General features: G+C 38.8%; 1 protein-coding gene across 4 annotated transcripts in view; it reads left to right on the top strand.

The window, feature by feature from the left end:
- Positions 1 to 1,321: 1,321 nt before the first annotated feature.
- LOC136881076 (ATP-dependent RNA helicase me31b) overlaps positions 1,322 to 22,189 on the top strand; it is a 143,583-nt gene continuing 122,715 nt past the window's right edge. The window contains exons 1-3 of one of the 4 annotated variants that reach the window (XM_067153692.2): positions 1,337 to 1,390; positions 3,588 to 3,701; positions 21,048 to 21,262. In XM_067153692.2, the coding sequence (XP_067009793.1) occupies positions 21,195 to 21,262 (68 nt within the window). In that variant the 5' untranslated portion in view covers positions 1,337 to 1,390; positions 3,588 to 3,701; positions 21,048 to 21,194. Of the gene's footprint in view, positions 1,477 to 3,587; positions 3,702 to 21,047; positions 21,263 to 22,189 lie in introns of all 4 variants that reach the window. The other 3 variants (XM_067153693.2, XM_067153690.2, XM_067153691.2) reach the window with 3 other exon arrangements.

Here is a 22,189-nt window from a genome sequence, read left to right as displayed (position 1 = left end):
CTTAACTTAATGGGACTCTCTCTATGGAAGAAGTAGCCTGCTGGCAAGCCATCACGAAGTTGCGGATTCTAATCACAGTACCGGTATAATCGAACATTTTCAGTTCAGCCTTGTCCGACTCGTTGGCCTTCGGTTCAGAGAGTCCCGGGTTCGATTCCCGGCCGGGTCGGGGATTTTAACCTTAATTGGTTGATTCCAATGGAACGGGGACTGGGTGTATGTGTTAACTTCATCATCATTTCATCCTCATCACGACGCGCAGGTCACCTACGGGTGTCAGATAGAAAGACCTGCACCTGGCGAGCCGAACCCTTCCTGGGATATCCCGGCACTAAAAGCCATACGATATTTCATTTTTTCAGTTCAGCCTTCTCCAATTTAGAATAGGGCTACATATTCTTTTTTCTATAGCCTACTGAGATTTAATGTACAAATGCAATCGTTAGCTGTTCACTTGGATGACATACTTCTTTAAAGAGATGTTATAAGATTTACGAAATTAGTTCACTCTCAGGAGAAAAGGCGAGGAAGGAGCGTACCATACGGCATTAAAAATAGAAGATACCGTACCGTTCGTGTACCGAAAAGTTCTGTTTTCACAGTTATTCTCGAAAAGTTGGAAGCATTCAAAATATTCTAATCCACATAAATAATCTGTAATACGCAATTGATCTGGTTTCTACTGAAACTGTCATGCGTTAGTCACGGTTCGTTTCGTCGTTACTTTTTTTATTTTGTCGGGTTAGGTTTCGGGAAATTTTCAGACTTATGCTTTACGCATGCCAGGATAATATAAATTTAATTACATTTCTGATTAGTAATTATACGCGATGTTTGTGTAATCGGATAAAGGCAATTGTACATTTTTTTACATAGCTCCCATACCGTAGATTAACACTTCTCATGAGGCACTGCAACTGGCAAGATCATTGGAAATACAAAACTATCGAAACAAACGCAACCCAAATGTGAAGGGTCAAGTTTAAATTTTAAACAGTATTTCCGAAAAGTAGAACATTAATTACTTTGAGAATCTGTTTTTTTTTTTTTTTACAAGTAGGCTCCGTGTAGAGCTCCTTAACGCACCATGGCAATAAGTGTTTTGGAGTAGTATGGAAGAGCAAATAGAAAGTAAAGGGTTGTGAAAAATTTCCATTATCTTGAAGGATAATATTATTTAATTATTTCAACAACATTAAAAGACAAATGGTAATAAATAAATAATCTTTCTTTAATTTCATGAGCACACTTTTCTATTTCCAAATTAGGCCTCTTCTTTCGCAACGTTTCCTTGTTGGACAGTTCATGCATTCTCCGATAGAGTACTCATGAGGACTTGTCGTTAGCACAGGAGAGCCACAGCAAGGCTTCAGTCGTAAAGTAAAATAAGGTACGATAATTAAGCTCTGAATCTTTCTCCCAGGCCAATGAAAATTAGTAAAATACTTGCATTTACGCACGAGGAATTGCTAGAAGGTAGTATCTCTTGTGAAATTTAAGTGTAATAGTTCTGCTGTCTAATTATGCTTCTTCATTTTGACGTAGGTCGCCATCTTTCAAAGTTGTTCCTGCTCGGTAAAGATGGAACATAAGCAAAATTCATATATTCTAATATCGAGGCGTATGAATGTTATTGTTCTCAGTATTGTATATGTTGTTTTGAGGGAAGTTTCTGTTTAAATTTAATGTACAAAATTGTATCGAGTAGAAAAATGTTATGTATTGACGTTTGCATACTATGAATTTTGTTATTTTGAGACTTGGCATTTTATAAAACATATGAGAAGATAACGTGTTTCAAACGTGACTTTGTATGACTACGTAAATGCAAACTTTGTTGTTCGGAGGTATATTGCTAATTTGCTACTAAGGAAATTTATTTTCGTGTCTGACCGAAGAAAGTAGGTTAAGGTTTAGACTAACTTCATAGAATACTTGCAGATAGGAAATTATTAATTTTCATCATGTGCATTCCGTTGTATGCGTACTTGCGTCATTTCTGAATTAATCTCTAATTAGTGAATGGTTTAGTTTGATATATTGTGATTCCTGGGATAATTTTATTTCACTAGCGTAGAGCTGACGTATAGTTTAATGAAATGTCTTCGTAGGCAAAATATCTTCACCTTTTCCTCCTGTTGGGTCCTAATTTTTGTGTTACGTCTGTGTTTTGGCTATTATTCCGTATATTGCCTAGTTTTTATGCATTTTAGATGTTCGAGATAGAACAGAGTTATAAAAGAGAGTGTACATTTCAGAGGTTTGTAATTTGTTTTTATGTACTTTTGTAATATCATTTTACTCGAGTGAAATTAGATTTACAGGTTGCTGAACTTTAAGGGAAAAGTGTTCATTTAAAAAGATAAATTCCAGTTTGAATCGTCCAATCAGATTTGGACAATGTAATTAGTTCTTGCATGTGGGTATTTTATAGAAGAGCGGTTGGGCATTTCATGGTTGAGAAATTGCCCATAATACAATCTAATATCTGAGTGAGTGGGTATGCGATTTTGGTCACGTAACTGTTGGCTTGCATTTGGGAGATAGTGGGTTTGAATCCCACTGTTTACAGCCCTGAAAATGGTATTTCTTGGTTTCCAATTTTTACACCAGGTAAATGCTTGGTCTGTACCTAAATTAAGGCCACGGTCGCTTTTTTCCCGTTCCTAGACCTTTCCTATGCCACAGGCAACATAAGGCCTATCTTTATCAGTGCGACGTAAAACAAATTGGGGGAAAAAAGAAACTGATAGAAGAAATATTGTTCACTAGATATATTTTTGAACATTCGGTTATAAGTCTTACAGTACTTGTTGCCAATTTTGTAGGTGGAAGATTTATTTTAGGGGTTTGTGCGAAAGTACAGTAGTCAGCAAGTGCTTTGTTATTTTTAGTAGTTTGTGGTGCAATGTGATGAAATAGGATGGTGCTTCTGTTGATCAGTTTTAGGTGAAGAAAAAAAAATTATAATAAACAACAGAAATTATGTTAAACGATACCTGAAGTTCAGTAGAGGAGAGATGTTCCTTTATGCCCACCAACTTGCCCGTAGAAGTATTCTTATTTATATAGAATTACAAATGGAGACTGTAAATACTTTCAACTTTTCAAGATCAGGGACTTCTATTAGAAAAACGGCATATTAACCTCTATTTCTAATATTGGTGTTAAATGTATGTCGACAAAGTTACTTTTATCAGCCTCAACCTTTCTTGCCTGTTGGCTTTTGTTTCTATCATCCCTAACAACCTTCTTCTTCTTGTTGTTTATTGCAGGTTAATCTGGTCTTAAGTCTTGTTTTACCGCCTTTCCCTCTTCGTGTTGCCTTACTCTTGTATATTTTTTAATATTGGGGATGAACAGTTATGAAAGATTAGCATATATATTTTTACAGTCTTTTAGAGGTGTGTACACTTGTTCTTCGTATCGGCAGCCTGCTGGAATTAGAACTAGGCAGTCATGATGAAATACTTGGACATTTTCTTGTTTTTTGTGTTTAGCCGTTTAACTATGGCTAGCTGGTAAGACCTTCTGAAGAGGTGCCATCTATGTGGCTTTTACACCATTTTGGACATTCTTATTTGCAGCAATCTAGCAGTGAAGTGGAACCCCATTGGGAAGTTCGGTATGGTTCCTCAGGTCGTAATATATCACTTCAGATGTGGAATCTTGTAAATCTTACCTTCTATGACGTGTAAGAGGTAAGTGTTCATTGCCTCTGCTGAGGACTGCTGCCGTAAGAAGTAACTTTATTTTTGTAGTAAAATATTAAATTAGATACTTTCCAAAGTAAATGGGCGAAGGAGCACTGCTATTGGCTGATAGCATTTTTCAACTATGGCTAGCTGGTAAGAACTTCTGAAGAGGTGCCATCTAGGTGGCTTTACAGCATTTTGGACATTATTAATTCATAATTCAACACAGATGAATGGCTAAGTTGTGCTATTATTATTATTATTATTATTATTATTATTATTATTATTATTATTATTATAATTATTATAATATTGGTCTGACATGAAATGGTGGAAGCAGGGTCACACTCCCATTGAGTTAGGCTCTGTTATGCACCCCTGTTGTGTTAAATGTTTTTTTTTTTTCATTAGTCAGGACATCACAGTTGTATTGTCCACGAATTTCTCCCTGTGGGTCGGGGTGGTAGAATAAAATCTTTGGTATCCCTGTTATAAGAGGCAACTAGGCTAAATGGAAAACCACGGGCTCTCGGTTTGAGAGCGTGGGTTGGTGGCCAAGATTCCTCTACCTGAGTCTGGTATTAGTTTCACTTGGTAGGCTCCTCACCTTCATTTTTCCTTTCTGACTTCGTGGTAAACACTTGTTCTTTTCCGACCCTGGTGATATTAGGTTTTCCGAGGCCTAGGCTGTCATTCAATTTAACTCGTATTGTGGGCCTACCTTTTCTTTTGGTGATATACCTTCATTTTTCAAAACGTTGGAACTCTTCCATTTTCCCCCCTCGCATTCATGTTATTAGAGGATGGTTGCCAGTTTTTACTTTTTCTTAAAATGTTGATAGTAAATCATTACTAACTAGTTTCCAAAGGGAGGTTAAGTATGCACATAATGCAGCTCACAACGTCACAGCGGGCTATACGTGGGTGCCAACTTATGAACTTAGGTCGGGGTAGTGCCAAGACCATTGGACAGGGGTAAGTAAAGGGGCATCTGGGGGCGTTAGCTGTAAGGTTAGAGCTGTGATGGTTAGTGGAAACACCATTGGCTAGTGACAAGTACATGAGAGAATATGAAATCAGCACATTCTATGTTCGACAGTGGGCCAGACGGTAGAGATTTCCTAGTGTTCCATCACTTCCTTTTGATTGTTTGTATGCGCTAGCTAGATCTTCCCCTGTGAGATGTTCTTGATTGAGTTCATGTATGTGTTCACAAACTTCAGATGATGAAATCCTGCTTGCTGGAGGCGTTCGTATGATTTAAGACAATAGGATATTATTGTAGTTCTGAAGTTAGTCTCTTGGCAGATACAAACTATATGCCAGTGCGGATAATTTTGCTGATAATTTTTAAATAATGATATTTAGGCCTATTGATTTTCACTCAGGTATACTCGTACTTTTGCTTGTAGTTAGGCAACCCTTGACATTGGTATGGGAGATTGGTGATGGAGCCTTGAGACCATAAAGCTGTAAATTTGACCTAAGCCTAACTAGCTCCTGCCAACATTTAATGGAGGAAAGGAACAAAGGTCAATGTGTCCGTAGTTGTCAAAAGAGAAAATCCCTCATAAACCTGTGACTGCAGGGGTTCTGTTGCCAGGTGTCGGGCCTATTGTATTATGTTAACAGATCTATCCGTTTAAGTACCTTGGGTGTAGTATACTGTAAGTAAATAATTATAATATCTCTGGATAACCATTTGCGGATGTGGGTAACCATTCGCTGATGCAGATGAAGGTAATGCGGAGCGGACGCGGATGTTATTTTGTATATCCGTGCAGGGCTCTACCCATGGGCTCAAGAAAGAATTTTATTTTCCCGTTCAACGCTGCCAGAGACTCGTCCTTATACTCTGTGGCCCTGGTTGTACTCCCGCTCATATTTCACCTAATCTTTTTCAACTACAGTGCCAACTCCTCCAATACTTGTCAAGTTACGAATAACCCAATCCTTACACACTTCTGCAGCTGGATGACCAGAAGCATACTCTTCTGGAACTTGGTTTTAATTCCTACTGGCTTAACATGTAATGTGCCCTGTTTCCCAGCGACCAGTAGACTACGAAGGATATAACTTTTACGGGGAAAGGTTTCTGTCCAAAAATGTCCTTCGCTGAAAGTTGCAGGTTCTTTTCTGGCAAGTGAAAAGTGAATTCTGCTGACTTTGAAATGGTCTCTTCCACACTCCACAATGTTCTGCTAAATAGTTTGTAAAGCACACTTTAATATGTTTACCTTGTGTAGGCTGTAACTACATTCATCACAAGTCATGACAAGACACTTTTAACTACATGGTTTCGTTCTTTTCAGAGTATGTGGTAGCACTGGGAGAGACATGATGCGAACTCTATCGGAGGCAATAGAAATCGCCTTCTAGCTAACAGCAACATAGGAAATGACCACACATTACATTGTCGTAGTGTTGGATTTAATTTTTCTGGCCTGTATAAGAAAGATTACTTCTAGAGGCAGGTTGGCGAGTCCCTGTCAAGCATAAAGGAAGGATCTCTCCTGTAATATACTTTAGGTATCGTTTCATCTCATTATTGCGTGATTTTCTTAAACTTGCAAACTAGCTAGGAAAGTGTAACCACAGTAAGTCTCAATCACCACCACCATCTGGTAGGTGGTATGATCATCTGATCAAGTGACATAGCTGCTAACAAGAGGATCGTACTCCATGCCCACTGCAGTTTGTCTTCTAAAAAAATGGGCCCACCTCTGCCAGGATTGAATCCCCAAACTTTGGATGACTAGTTGGTCACGCTGGTCCAACAATGTAGTTATTAAGACTTATCATAGTTTGTGTACAAGAGGGCTTCCTGTTGAGCTTTACTGAATACTGGTTTAAAGCTTTTTTTGTACAGTACATTTGTACGATCTAGCTCTATATCTAATTGGTGAGTAATCTGGAGCATAGTTTCATTTGCATACAAGAAATTAAAACCAGTCAACACATCTGAGTGTGACAGGAGGGTTGGTCTGTACAGTGCCTTTGTCTCTGCTGTTGCCGGTTTACAGTCTTGTCTGTGAAGCTTGGACGTGTGTCTTTGGAGCATTTATAGAAATCTTCTGTTCACGACCTCAGGAATTTGAAACACAAATAATGAATCTTGATAAGAGAAACTGTTTATAGTCTGGTGAACGTTTGAATGATGTAAAAACATGATTGAATCAATTCATTCTAAATAAGTAGTGCTAAAATATGAATGTAAACTTACTGAAGCTAGTAACCAGTATAATCTAGCCTATAGGACAGTTATATAAAGTGTTGTATAAACATTAGGGTATGGCCCTTCAAAATTCCTAGAATGTGTTACTCTCCCTACATTACGGAAGAGCAGGCTAGAAGACTTGCTAATAACCAAATTAGTTTACATTCTAACCTGTTACAGCCTTAAAAATCTGGGGTCTATTAATAATAGCACATCACTGCGGGTATAGTGCGCATTGGTATCACCTAAATATCACTATAAAATTTGTCACAAATGGAACATAATAATTACTTTTACACATATCAAGTGAAAAATCCCTGGCAAATTAAGAAATATATATGTTTTTTTGGAGAATATTAATATGTAGTTTACCACTTTACAAGTACATTTGGTGTTGCGCTCACAGTGACACACGTATGTCTTTTGTCTTACACTTTGAACAATTTCGTGTGTGATATCTGTGTTCACTGAAGTTCTTTGCTTTCGTTTCATTCTTCACCTGTCAATGACATCATTTCATGAATTGTATCGCGATATGCAATATTTAATAGGCGACAAAATGGTATGGCCAATGTACATAAGAAAAATTCAGTGGACTAGTGATTTATTGGTCCAGGGATCGAGCTACTTTCGTTCGAACGGAAATAAAAATATTTATTGGTCCAGGGATCATGCTATTTTTCTTTTGACCTCCATTTTGCTGTTTGTACTGGCCAAAGATAATGGGAATCTACAGACATAGCACTCCCATTCCACGGTGCTAGCCCTGGACCTGAAGAAAGTAACAAAAGACGGCACCAGTAGCGAATGGACAAAGATAATGAGAATCCACAGACATAGCCCTCCCATTCCACGGTGCTAGCCCTGGACCCGAAGAAAGTAACAAAAGACGGCACCAGCAGCGTAGTACGACATAAACCAGTCCTGTCTACAAGCCTTAAGTATGTTTTCATATTTCTCAAATAACGACGGTATTTCTTAATTTGCCAGGGATTTTTCACTTGATATGTGTAAAAGCAATTATTATGTTCCATTTGTGACAAATTTTATAGTGATATTTGGGTGATACCTCTGCGCATCATACCCCATCACTGCTTTGGGATGTGTGTGACCAGATTTTAGCATCTTGAAATTAATAAATGTATGATTATTCAAGCTCTTATTTGTCTATAGTCATGGCCATCATTGTAGGCGGGTCAGAGAAATAACTGTTATGTAGCAGTTGGCGAAGAAATGTCTTAATTGAACACAATTTAGGAGCGTGAGGCAGTTCTTCTACCAAGCTCTTGATTTTACCTCCTAAATTGTTGCAAAACAAATTACACAAGCTTCAGGAAAGACCACTGACTTCAGCGGTACAATTGTTTTCCACACAATTAAGAATAAAATCCTGAACAAGTAAATTTGAATCCGTAAAATCATGTATTGAAATTTTCAGTAAGTAGCCAGGTTTTTGTTTCTTCAGCCAATCAAATTTTGTCTGTGTAAGAAATGTAGAAAATTGTGTAACTTACATTTTTTATTTGCAACATGTTTTCATGGATCTTTTGGTTTCCCTGGTAAATGGCTAGAAAGCGGCCATATAAATGTCACTAGTTGAGGTCATTCGGGTTGCACCCCAACACAGGATAGGGTAAGTACTTTTGGATTACATTTTAGTCTGCATCAGTTTTTTAAGAATATTTTATATTACAATATAACTTGAAATACGTGCCTGCTACATATATATTTGATGCATAATATAGAAAAGAGGACTATTTTAAACAATACGTGGACTGGATCGGACCGGCTTAGACTCGACAGAACTGCACGAGCTTTGCCAATCAATGCTCAGAGGTAAGAGACTTCTAGTCCGTGTTGCTTCGCCGTTGCCATATATGACAACAGCGCAGTTTTCCTCGCCCACCTAATTCAGTGGCTGCAGATTTAGGCACAGAGTATATAAATCCATTAGTTACTTTTCTTGGCAATATGTCATAGAATATAAACATAGTTTTTGATTCGTATTGAATTTATTATTTATTTAGCATATGATGCTTACATGACAATAATTAAATTAAATTATATTGTTACATGTATATAATTTACAGCATTAGGACCACTTTTCATATTGGAAAAACTGCTGCAAAACTGAAAAGTCGTAACAACATACGTAGTAGGTTAGCTGGAACATAATCTGGTACAGACGCCAGTACACTCAGGACTACTGCTTTGGCTGTTGTATATTCCCCAGCTGAATATTGTGCAGGCATTTGGTTAAATAGCTCTCGCTGTCATCTAGTGGATATTAAACTTCGCCAGACAATGCATAACATCTCTGGTACTCTGCGTTTGTGATGTGCGGAATCGAGTGCTCGCATGAGATTCTACGCTAATCAAGACACCGTTCATGCACTACACTAACTGATACTCATGTTAAACATTTAAACTGTGTAATTGATGCAATTATGCTGACAATAATGAAGATTTATCATTTAAATGAAGTTTTATAGTATTTACACTTCAGTTTGGAGCATCCAGTGACTCCCATGTGTATTATGCAGCTGGCACATAATAAGGTAATGTTAGTTGGCATGTCGGCAGTCTTTAAAAACAGCAAGGTCTTAGGGAGAACGTTGCTGCTTATAAATGGCAAGAGGTTATTCTAGCTCATCTGTTCTGTGTTCAGAATGAGATTGCACTCGTTCATGTAGGAACTACTGTTACGACCAGAGCTCTGCCATTAGATTCTGTATTCAGATGAGTTTGTACTCATTTGTGTAGGAAGTACGGTTTCAATCAGAGCTCTGTAATTAGATTGTTGAGAGGTAACAATAAGGCGTCTTTCATTTCTGGGAGTTGTATTTAAGGAGATTTAGGAGGTGAATAAGACTGGTGGCATTGCTCACACAGTCCGGCTCCATGGTTAAATGGTTAGCGTGCTGGCCTTTGGTCACAGGGGTCCCGGGTTCGATTCCTGGCAGGGTCGGGAATTTTAACCTTAATTGGTTAATTCCCCCGGCACGGGGACTGGGTGTATGTGTAGTCTTCGTCATTTCATCCTCATCACGATGCGCAGGTCACCTACAGGAGTCAAATCAAAAGACCTGCACGTGGTGAGCCAAAGTCCTCGGACACATCCCGGCACTAAAAGCCATACACCATTTCATTTCATTGCTCACACATGCCTCACATGATGATTACCTGCTTGACCTTGTGGTGACTTTTTTCCTAGTTGTTGACTGTTAATTAGAAAATGAGTCTTCAGATTTCTCACTGAATGAGAATCTCCTGGTTTCTTAATCAAAATTGAAATAACTTTCTTTTTTCAAACAGTGAATTGTAATGAGAATGGCAAACAAATATCCAGTGACAATGCTGGATATTAGTATAGTGTTAAAAAGTCCAGAACTTAACCTTTAACAGTATTTTGTGTGATGAAATTGAATCAGATTAATCCAAAGAGGAAGACATGGAAATTTCAGCTATAGCTGAGAATTCCTCTGAAACAAACCATGTAATTTGGTTTGATAAAACCAAGGTTTTAGCAGCTGTGCCTGTAATCTTAAAAAAAAGGAGTATCAGAGGCTGTAGCAAAACACCCAAGCAACATGTTTTTAGAGGAAAACTACAAAATGACCAATTTTTGGATGCCTTTTATACACAAATTACCAGCAAGCAGGTCACTCGTTAAACTCGGGTTGACTGCCCAAGTTGCAGAACAGCAATGGAAATTGCTAGTCTGACTACTGAATGGAAGATATGTTTCAGACGTTCCATAGCGGCCCTTGGCGCTTGCAGGAGTCTGGGGGTGGAATGACCATATCCTCTCCAGACCCAATGCCCACGCAAGTGGACAACTATGATGTAATCCACATTTCTGAACTCTTATATTCCTCTAATATTTCAGGTTTGATAATGGGTTAACCTCAATAAAGAGTGGGATAAACTTAAATTGTAAATGTATTGTATTCTTTTGGATCAGCTGACACGAACACACAAATGAAACCCACATTTACATGTTATTTCAGTAACATAATGTTAAGTTTTCTTTCCTTTTACTTATGGATATGCACAAAACAATTCCTGTCCTTAAGAAGGCACAAGTAGACTTTGCATGTTATGCAGAGAATGCGGCTTTTTCCATTTGCAGCCAGGATTTTGGCATCTTTGCACGTCTAACATCCATGGCTTGAGGAAGATGACCGGCAGTTTCTCTTTGTTTCAGCGGTTGGCATTGAAACATTTCCTGGTCGTCTTACTGCTTTTTTTCTTTTTAGGTGGCTCCTGTTCAGTTTCTTTCTCGGTGGACTCCGATTCGGAATGGTTAAGAGTTTACATCCCGTAAATAAGTTGATGGGCAAGTTGCATCTTAAGTAATGCAGATCGAAAATGTCAGCCTTTCTTACCTATTGGACCAAACAGTCTTCTTTGTATTGGATCCAACTGTTTACACAAGCCGTGTCCATGTAATGTTCTAGAAATCGTACAGGCCATTTTTTGGTTTTGTGATAAGACCTGTAATGGGCAGTTAGGCACTTCAATAAGTCAACTCCACCCATGTTGTACTTGTTCACTAAGTTGGGCTGTTCGACCATGATGTATTCTTTCCTCGAATACCTCCGAACTTGACGTACAGGATCAACTCCGTGTATTGTCGAGGCCTTTGTTACTTTATTGTCCGCCCACTTCATCAATAGTACCTTCTTGTCTTCCCCGCACTTTGCTGTTGTAGGAGCCACGCCCTTCATTTAGCAGTTATGTGTCTTTAACCCAACATTCTGAAATCTTGTAGTTAGGACAGTTCCAGTTCCTGTGATCCCCTTTGTTTTTAATGACTCCAACAAGGCTAAGCCCGTGAAGAAGCGTTTGAAATACACATTTGTTCCCGGAGGACAAGTTTCATTTAGGCGAAGGACTGCTCGTTCCCCTGCACCTAGTTGACAACCCTAGAAACATAATTGATTGTGTAACTAAGTATGATTATTTATGAGAGTTTCACCTATGTGTTCTAGATTAATGTAGATTTAGGTACCATGGCAACCTTGAGCAACTTATTGTTGGCAAGACCAAATGTTCACATGCGTGCACAAATATTCTTACCCAGCTATTGTTATAGAGACCTAATGTCCATATGTGTGGACAGAATAATTTGCATGCACATACAATCGACACCAAATAAAAACAATACATTTCTGTTATTTAATTTATTTTCCGGGTTGAACCGTGTTGTACTTGTACGCATATCACGTACAGTTTGCCGACGTTTCGAATACATTGCAGTGTTCATTGTCAAGGCGACTGAAATACCCCTACTCGATCCGAGGTAATCAGTCTCCCAGGCAGAGTTACACTACTAGAGTGGCCTTGATCTTGGCCTTTTATATCCTAGCCTATCTGGCTGGCGTAAGCCCTGGCTGTCTCGCGAGGCTTCTGGAAAGTTTGTCACAGCCAGGTAGTGGGGGCTTGCCCGCGCTGTTATGTAATGGGGTTGCGGCCCGTGTGTTTATGTTGTGGTCTGTATGTCTTAAACTATGAATGATGGGCATCCAAGAATTACTGATTTTGTATCCTTCTTCTAAATTTATGTTATTCGGATGTTTCTTGATTTCGATAGCCTCGCGGATTTTTCTTTCCAGATTCCAAGGGATAGCTGCTAGGATCTTGGTCTTGTCAAATGATATTCCGTGCCTAGTTTCGTAGGAATGCTTGGCTACTGCTGAAATATCTGTGTTTTGGTTCTTGGTGTGACGGATATGTTCTTTTAGGTGGGTGGAGATCAGACGTTTTGTCTCACCTACATAACAGGCTCCGCAGCTACATTCAATGTGATACACTCCAGGGGCCTGTAATTCTATTGTGTCTTTTACTGGTGGTAGATAACGGGCTAGCTTACGGTGAGGTTGATAGATAGTTTTTATGTTGTATTTGTCCAGTATCTTGCCGATCCTGTCTGTAGTGTTTTTAATGTATGGACATTGTACATGTATGTACATTAAAAACACTACAGACAGGATCGGCAAGATACTGGACAAATACAACATAAAAACTATCTATCAACCTCACCGTAAGCTAGCCCGTTATCTACCACCAGTAAAAGACACAATAGAATTACAGGCCCCTGGAGTGTATCACATTGAATGTAGCTGCGGAGCCTGTTATGTAGGTGAGACAAAACGTCTGATCTCCACCCGCCTAAAAGAACATATCCGTCACACCAAGAACCAAAACACAGATATTTCAGCAGTAGCCAAGCATTCCTACGAAACTAGGCACGGAATATCATTTGACAAGACCAAGATCCTAGCAGCTATCCCTTGGAATCTGGAAAGAAAAATCCGCGAGGCTATCGAAATCAAGAAACATCCGAATAACATAAATTTAGAAGAAGGATACAAAATCAGTAATTCTTGGATGCCCATCATTCATAGTTTAAGACATACAGACCACAACATAAACACACGGGCCGCAACCCCATTACATAACAGCGCGGGCAAGCCCCCACTACCTGGCTGTGACATAAACTTTCCAGAAGCCTCGCGAGACAGCCAGGGCTTACTCCAGCCAGATAGGCTAGGATATAAAAGGCAAAGATCAAGGCCACTCTAGTAGTGTAACTCTGCCTGGGAGACTGATTACCTCGGATCGAGTAGGGGTATTTCAGTCGCCTTGACAATGAATACTGCAATGTATTCGAAACGTCGGCAAACTGTACGTGATATGCGTACAAGTACAACACGGTTCAACCCGGAAAATAAATTAAATAATTCTTCACACCGTGGAAGCTTCACTTCTAAAATACATTTCTGCATTATTTGTCAGTTCGGGTCTTTGATTACCAGAAATTAACTGAAAGAGTTTACCAGACAAGCCCGTAAATGAAGTATTTACCAGTAAGTCGGCTGTCCTGTGATGTGTCCATGTCTTCACTTTCCGCCATCTTGCTGAGTGCTACCAAGGAGGTTATAGAATGTTGAACAGTGAAGTTTAGAGATCCTTTGAGAACACACACAAGTAAAATTGGAGGGAAATTCGAATTTCATTGTTAGAGAATAAAACATATTTGCCGGAAGAGGATATAATGCAAGGCACAGAGATCACCTTAAAGTTAATTTTAACTGCCTGGGGAGACTAATTGTCTTGGATTGGTAATCTGTACACAAGGTACATGAAACACTGTACAGCATGGTAAAAGAACTTGATAGTAATTCAACAGACAATGGGAGCTACACATATAAGAATGGATGATAGGTTGAACTTGTAGAGCCAACTCTATACATCTTTCATAGGTACTACTGCTGCCATCTCTGCTGCGGAGTGTGATCCGTAATGGCTTTCTTAGTTGCACTTTGATGGAAGTCAGGTTGAAATGGCTGACTGTTGAAGCTTTGGTCTTCTGAGTCCAAGTACGATAGTTTAATATTGGCTCAGTCTAATGGTATTTGAAGGTGGTAAAGTATATCTGGCCTGTTGTCAGTACCTTTACTGGCGTGTAAAAGAATACTGCGTGACAAAATTCCGACACATTTTGGATCTAAAGTCAGTTTTTTCAATCGCACCAGGCTTCTTAGCATAATCAAAATGAATGACTCTCATACATGCAGGATTATTATAGGCCTACGCTATTATTGCTTTACTAATTTTTACTCATCTGAACACTTCTGTTATATGTATGAGAATATAAAAGTAATGTGTAAACTGGTTTGAGAAAAAAAAGCTAATTAAAAGAATCTAAAAACTGCTTTGCACTATTTTACTGGTAATATGTTCTAGAATGGATCTATAGTTTCAATTTTTGTCATATCTTGACTTACTTTAAAGAAGTTGCTTTTTGCTTGTGAGCTGTAATTGACTTTCTCTTCAGTAACAAGCAGTAATCTGCCAGCATGTTCTTGTTCCATTTCCCTTGATATCTGCATTCCTCTAATTTTCTCATTGAAGAAGACTTAGAGAGGAGAAACATGGGGTGCCCTAGAGAGAGAAGCATACTACGAAGACCGGGTAGCAAATGGCAGCACATCGTTCTAAAACATCCTACCCGGCTTACTGGAAGGAATTCATGATGATCTGCATTCCATTTCTCTTAGATCTTTCTCCTTGCTCTTTGCTCAGCATTCCTAGGTTCTCATGGAAATAGTCCAGATGTGAATGTAATGTGCACTTTTTAAGCTCATGCTGCAGCCTAAATCTTGGAAAGAAACATTCTCTCCACCATTTGTTGTCTGGATCCTTTGTGTTGCCAAGAAAGTTTTTAACTACATCTTGGAATGCTTTCCATGCCGATCGTTCTGCTGCACACACAGTCTTCAAAATTAGCATCAGAAAGAAGTTTTCTGATATCTGGACATGTGAAGATGCTCTTTGATTTTGGCATCATTGATAACTGGGAATAGATGACACACGAATTGAAAGTTTTCACCATTATTTATAGCTTTAATGAATTGTCTAATAAGCCTTAGTTTGATATGAAGTTGAGGTAACAGTATGTTAGATGTATATAGGACACCTATTCCACTAGCAAGTGAGTAGGACTTGGACTGGTGCAAAAGATCGCTGCAGCAGAATGACTCCATTCAGCAAAACCTGCCATTGTTATTGGCTCTAGGCTTAATGTAATTATACAGGGTTGTCAAGTGGCTGTAGGGTTTCATTAATCATTGAACCCAAAAATCTTATTTAAAGCAACAGTTCTACTATCATAATGAGTGCATTGGTGCATGTGCATAAATATCATTAAAAAAATGTAATATTGGATTTTAAAGAAATGTGATTTGGGAAAATTTAATGTCTGATTCTGATTCAGGTTGCAGAAGTTGTCGTAGAAAGAGATACAGAATGGCAGCAATGAAATAATTGCATATTGGTGATAATCATTATGGTCCTGTTTATCATTTGCTGGCATTTTGACATAACACCATGTAGGTTGTGGCAGTTTTGATATTCCATTTTACTGCAGTAGATGGAGAGACGGGACTGAGGCAGCCTATTGCAGAGTTTTTATTCATTTTGTCAGTAAACATCAAAGGCTTTGCTAGAGATGTCTGTGCTGGGTTTGAACCCTCTATCTTGATCTGGAGGCACTGATTCACAGAGGGAGCTATTTATGATGGTGATTGCGATTATATATTGTCTGAGAGAAAAATTTGTATTTCCTTGGGAGACGATGGTGCGGAAGTTGAGGACCAAGTTCAGCTTTCTGTTTCAAAGATGGCTAAGCAAACTGATGGAAGAAAATGGGTTACTATAGATGGGTTTCCTCCTATGCACTCGTCTCATTTTAATCGGCCATTTTCAGGTATGGTGACATTTTCATTTTTGTATGATTTAAGCCTTGTAGTGTCAGTTTCAGTGAAGCAGTTGATCATAATTATGATCGTGATTTTGTCATATGAACAATTGCTACTTATTTGTCACAGAAAACGCAAGATGTAAAGGAAAAGTTTAATTTGTATTAGTGTCAAGGCATAACTGTGCAGAATTGTTTGCCTGTCAACTATTTTGTTGATTGACCCTCTGAAGAGAAATAGGATGAAGACTATTGGTGTGATAGACCATGTCATCATGTAGTTACTCTAGGGAGCCGGTTTTACTTGCTCCGCTCGGGATAGGTGTTGGTCACGTGACGAGAGCAGCAGCTGACAGGCAGGTTGCATACCTTAACCGTACTGTACTTACATGTTATAATTCTCATGTTAGGTCCGTATTGAAATGTACGTAAATACAAAGTATGTTACAAGTGTTTTATATATCCACCTATTCAATTGGATATATAAATAAACACTTGTAACATACTTTGTATTTACGTACTGTACTTGCTGTTCGGATATGTTACCATATGAACAACAGCTTTTATTATAATAATAATAATAATAATAATAATAATAATAATGATAATAATTTGCAGCATGAATCATAAGAGACGAACAGGACACAGATTACTTAGTTTAACAGGACAAGAAAATTATTCATTGACAAAGGAAATATACAGCAGAGTGCAATATTTCCGGAATAAGTACATTTTCACAATTAACTGAAGGTTTGGGACACGTTCATTTACCGAAAGAAAATACAATTTATGTGATTTGTACATATTCTTTCACTCTCATTAACATACATGTCAATATTTGTATGACATTTATGACTATGACAACAAATAAAACACACGAACTAAAACATATCAGTGGTGTACTCCTTCACGGGATCTTTGGGTTCATTTAGATAGTAGTGTGTCAATGTTTGGTACTACCGTTTGCGTTCTGGCAAGTCGCAAAACACACTTAGTTTTCATCGGTGAGCCTACTTCTGTGTCTAGATTTACAAATCTTCATTAATGAAAACATTTGTTCACATAACTAAGTTGACCTGAATTTACTTACAATATGAGCATTAAAAGTGTACACTATGAAATCTCTCCCGTGGAAAACACACATAAAATTCAGTCAAACTGTTTGTGTTTGCAAACCTATCTTTCATTTGAGTATCACACTGTAAGTCTCAGTTCTAGCTGCAGTTATGGTCTAACAGTTGGCACATCCACTGAGAAGGGAATACCGAACACCTGCCGATCCTTTTCTAACGCCTGAATATCGTAAAAACCCACTCTCATAGTGACATTAAAACCTTCTTATATTCTTCTAATGTTTAAAAAAAATTTGATTCCATATTACACATTTTGCTGTGTTATTTTCTTTGAACTATTAAATAAATACTCTTCTTCCCAAGAAGGTTGAAACTTGTGGCGTTCATGGCCTACACTGTGCTGAAATCTCTTCCATAGTAATGCAACATTAACTGATTAGAGTTGAACATCGTGTGGTGTGAGGATAAAGATGGAAACACACTAGTGTTACCTCTCGCGAGTTCACGCAATTCACGAAATGTTGCGGGTTCACGAAATTGCGTGTCGCAATGTAACCTGTCCAGAAGGATGTGCTATACCTTTGCGCCACTGACCTGCAGTACGTACTACGTCATGCACTTCCCCTACTTGCTCGCTAAGCTGTTCTCTTTCCTCGAGAGCGGGGAGCAAACTGGCTCCGAAGGCATATCGCTCTCGATTGACGATGCCTGTGATAGACCCCTCTTTGCACACCTTGTTTTGGAGAGTACTATACCTAAGAGATATTTTGAAAGAAAAAAGTATGGTAAAAGAATAAACTGGATCACATAGGAGTAATTATGTTTGTCAGTTGTACTATTCCTTCCAGTATTTTTAGAAAAATATGATTTACACACCTGTTTTCAATTGTATTGAAGGTACCAGTTATGCACCATAAGTGTCAATTTTATTGTTTTGTTCTTAAACTTAGAATTTACTTAAAATTAAGATTAAAAAAAAAAATGTATTTATTCACAAAGCACAAGATACAGCTACACTGAGCAAATTTCACTTGCACTGTCAACAGACTATTTAACAAACGTAAACTTTCATAATAAAATATAACAAACATAACAAAATATAACAAGATCAGGTACACAGCCTACTAATAACTGTCCAAATCGAAAAACATGAGAATGTCCACGTTCATAGCCAAGTCGTCGTGGGTCAAGATGGCGGTATAATCCCATCACATCAACTTATTTTTAAGAGGCTATTTACACACCTCTCGAATACACTTTTATTTGATGCTACATCAAGCTCTTGTCTCTCATTGTCTGTCTGTTAGGCCATCAGCAAAGTGGGTGGTTGGATCCTCAAATAGCACCACCAAAGGTTATGCGGTTATAAGGAAACCGCAAAAACCAATGGCAGCACCAAAATTAGGCGTACTAGGCAAGACGAGGAGTGAGGTAGTTTGCCATTGCTTTCCTCACTGGGTCAGAAAGTGCTATTGCAGCATGACTGACCCTATGAGCAACACCTTTCATAATACTCAGATGCACTAGTCATGCTCTGAATGCTATTACTCAGCACCACCCATACCCCAGCAGCTTCCATATTGTCACAGCCATGGATGAGACTGGGACTTCGGTGACAGCTACACTTTACTCTGGCCTGTGCCAAGAGATGGATACAAAAGTACTGTATCCATCAAGAAATGGCAGCAGGCAAATGTCTCCTATTAATATTGTTAAAGAGTGTTGGGAGGCGGATTAGGAAAGATTGTTGAAGTATTGAGTGCTGAGTGTGGAGAAGGTCTTTGGTTCTGGTGGAGCGGGAAAGAACACGGAGAGAAGAGTGAGACAAGATGTTCCGAGCGGTAATGCCCATTTAAGATCCCGTGGAGGAAACTCAGGTCAGCTACCTGTCGCCTGATGTGCAGCGGTGATATATTAATTACCATTAATACCTGCTGTGTAGACAGAAATCTGAGCTTGGGGTTTCTGTACCTTACAATTGCAGCAAAGGAGGACACTGCTCTAACTGCTTAGTATTGGAGGTTGAGGCTGTTGTCCAAATAGGAGAGCAGTAGTTTAAGAGAGGTTGAATGATCGTGAGGAAGAAGCAAACACGTGGAAATTAAATTTCCGGCTAAATCACGCTCTTTATAGAATTATAAATAGTAATTTACAATACTGTTACAATTAGCATACACAATTTATCATTGTAACAAAAGTGAAGTAAATGTGTGACAAATATTATATTTACTTCCAAACCCACTCCTAGCTGCAGAGTGATATTCTTCATGTTACCACCCTCCATTTGCAAAATTATAGATTCTATGCACTTTGTCACAAAGTGTCCGACTACATGGCTAAATGGTTACCGTACCGGCCTTTGGTCACAGGAGTCCCGGGTTCAATTCATGGCAGAGTCGGGAATTGTAATCATAATTAGTAAATTCCATTGGCACGGGGGCTGGGTGTATGTGTGTATTCATAATCATTTCACCCTCATCACGATGCAGGTCACCTACGGGCGTCAATTCAAAAGACCTGCGCCTGGCAAGCCGAACTTCTCCTCGGACACTTCCGACACTAAAATCCATACGCAATTTCATCCTGTCACAATGTTAAGCCCAGTAAAGTGTGACAGTAGAAGTAATATTACTGTATATGTTTACTGTAGGAATGCGATAAAACTGTTGTAGATACGTAAGTCCACTTGTTTTGCAAAACAGTTACATTTTTATAGTTTTTGTGTCTTCGGTTCCATATTTCTTCTCTTTGAAACACTTCATGAATAATTTCTTCTTACATAGCTTTAGAACAAGCTAGGTAACGCTAAGCAATTGACCAACACTGCACGTTGTCTGGCGCTTCGCTTAGCTGTAAGGTAGGCGTTCAGCGCAGCAGAGCGCGGGCTGTGTGAACACCTGGCTTAGGAACAAAGCACTGGTTATGCTTAGTGTGACTTAGCGTTGAGCAAAACGCAACACACTATGCGAAGCGCGCAAGTGTGCACGCGGCCTAAGAGTAAGGTACAAATGCGCTCACTACTGTTCGCAGGAACTGTTATACTGCTACTGATTTGACAGATTTGCTGGGTAGTGGGGGAAGGGTATTATTGTGACGGAGTCATAAATCCAATGGATGCATGGCTACAATATTTATGAAGGGATGAAGCTGCAATAATCTGGTTTTCGTCACATCGACACAGATAAAGTCTTACGGCGGTAATGAGACTGTAACAGCGTGCAGACTCTTCGAAATTTTCTAAAGGTACCTGTCACTGTAGTAGTGGAGTGGGGGCTGGGTTCTTTAGTTACATCATTGGAAACTAAAAATATACTGGTGAAAACTTGAGAGTTTACTGTATTCTTTAAAGTCTAAGTTTTTGTAATAGCGGTTTGAATTACACAGCTATCACTACCAGGGTCTACGTTCTACAGAAACTGTTCAGGGAAATATATTCTAATGTGAGCCAAATATTCAAAGATTTTTGTGTATGAAATTATTCCAGCTGCTGTTTGGTGGTGCCCTTGATAACTTGGCCTGTTAAAATTTAATATTTTCTTACAGATTTGGGACATACTTCAGGCATAGCCTGCTGAGCAAAAGTTTGGCAATTTCGGGAGTGAATTGGACCACATATTTTCATTTCTATTGTAAATTGTTACTGTATGTATTTTTGGAAATTTGTACTGGACTGTTTGTCAGTGTTGTATAATACTGCGTTGGTTTTGTTAATCCAGCATTTTTTTGTCTGTTCTAGAACATAATTTGTTAATATAGAATTTGTATACTTTTTACTACTGATAATTTGTCCTTTTCAGAATTTACTATTCCTGGATTCGTATGATTGGTTGAGAACCAGTATATTGTGATATTTGCATCAAAAGGCTTGTTGAAAAGTGGACAGTCTCTACTTGATATATCGGAAGAATTTTGTAGGCCTGAACTGGCCTTTATAAGCCGTCACAATGATGACAGAAACACACATTAATTCTAATCATGTTATGCCAGGACTCAACAACATTAACAATCAGAAGTAAGTATCTTATCTTATATCCTATTGACTCTCTTGAAATATATTCTTTATCTTACATTGATTGCTCATATTTACACAACATTTGATATGTTTAGATGTATGTTCTGATGTTAGGCTGGCATTGATGGAATAAAAAATACCAGATAAAGTGTGTGTTTTCTTAGGGTGGGTGTGGTTGTAGTTGGGTTTTTTCCCTGTGTGGTTTTACTTGTCATTCCACTCCCTGTGTGTTTGGGATATTCAGAATTTTGGGATACTGCTGGAATCATTGGTACCGGATGAGTTGGCAGTGCGGTTAGGGGTGCGCTGCTGTGAGCTCGCATCCGGGAGATAGTGGGGTTGAACCCCACTGTCAGCAGTCCTGAAGATGGTTTTCCGTGGTTTCCCCACGTTCACACTAGGCAGTTGCTGGGGCTGTACCTTAAGGCCGCGGCCACTTCCTTCCCATTCCTAAGCCTTTCCTGTCCCACTGTCCCATCGTCACCATGAGAACTGTCTTGTGTCGGTGCGACGTAAAGCAAATAGCAAAAAAAAAAATCATTGGCGCAAATTGTAGTTGAATGGTAGCCACTTTAATGACAGTTCAAAACTGTCACAGCTGCAAGTATCGCTTATGGTTCAGAAAGTGCACATCAAGCTCGTGAACGTGCGCTGTATAGATGGCGAACATGTCAGATCTCACTGTGGCTAAGGTGGCAGAAGTGCGTACCATAGTGAATATGAAACTAGGTCATGCAAGTGTAGGTTTGAATCCAGAGTGGTTAAACATTTTTAATAACGTCGATTGCTGTGGATGTGGTATGGTCACATATCCTTTTTACAGAGAATGGATATGTTTCTTCCACTAAATAAATAAATGAATATCCTTTGTGTTGTGGCTTTATTCAAAAGTGTGGAGTTCAGACAGCATAGGTGTCACAGGATTTG

The sequence above is a fragment of the Anabrus simplex genome, chromosome 9 (genome assembly GCF_040414725.1).
Source record: "Anabrus simplex isolate iqAnaSimp1 chromosome 9, ASM4041472v1, whole genome shotgun sequence".
NCBI classification, from domain to species: domain Eukaryota; kingdom Metazoa; phylum Arthropoda; class Insecta; order Orthoptera; family Tettigoniidae; genus Anabrus; species Anabrus simplex.
The sequence above is the reverse complement of the archived record's forward strand: the minus strand, read 5'-3'. Positions and strand labels throughout refer to the sequence as shown.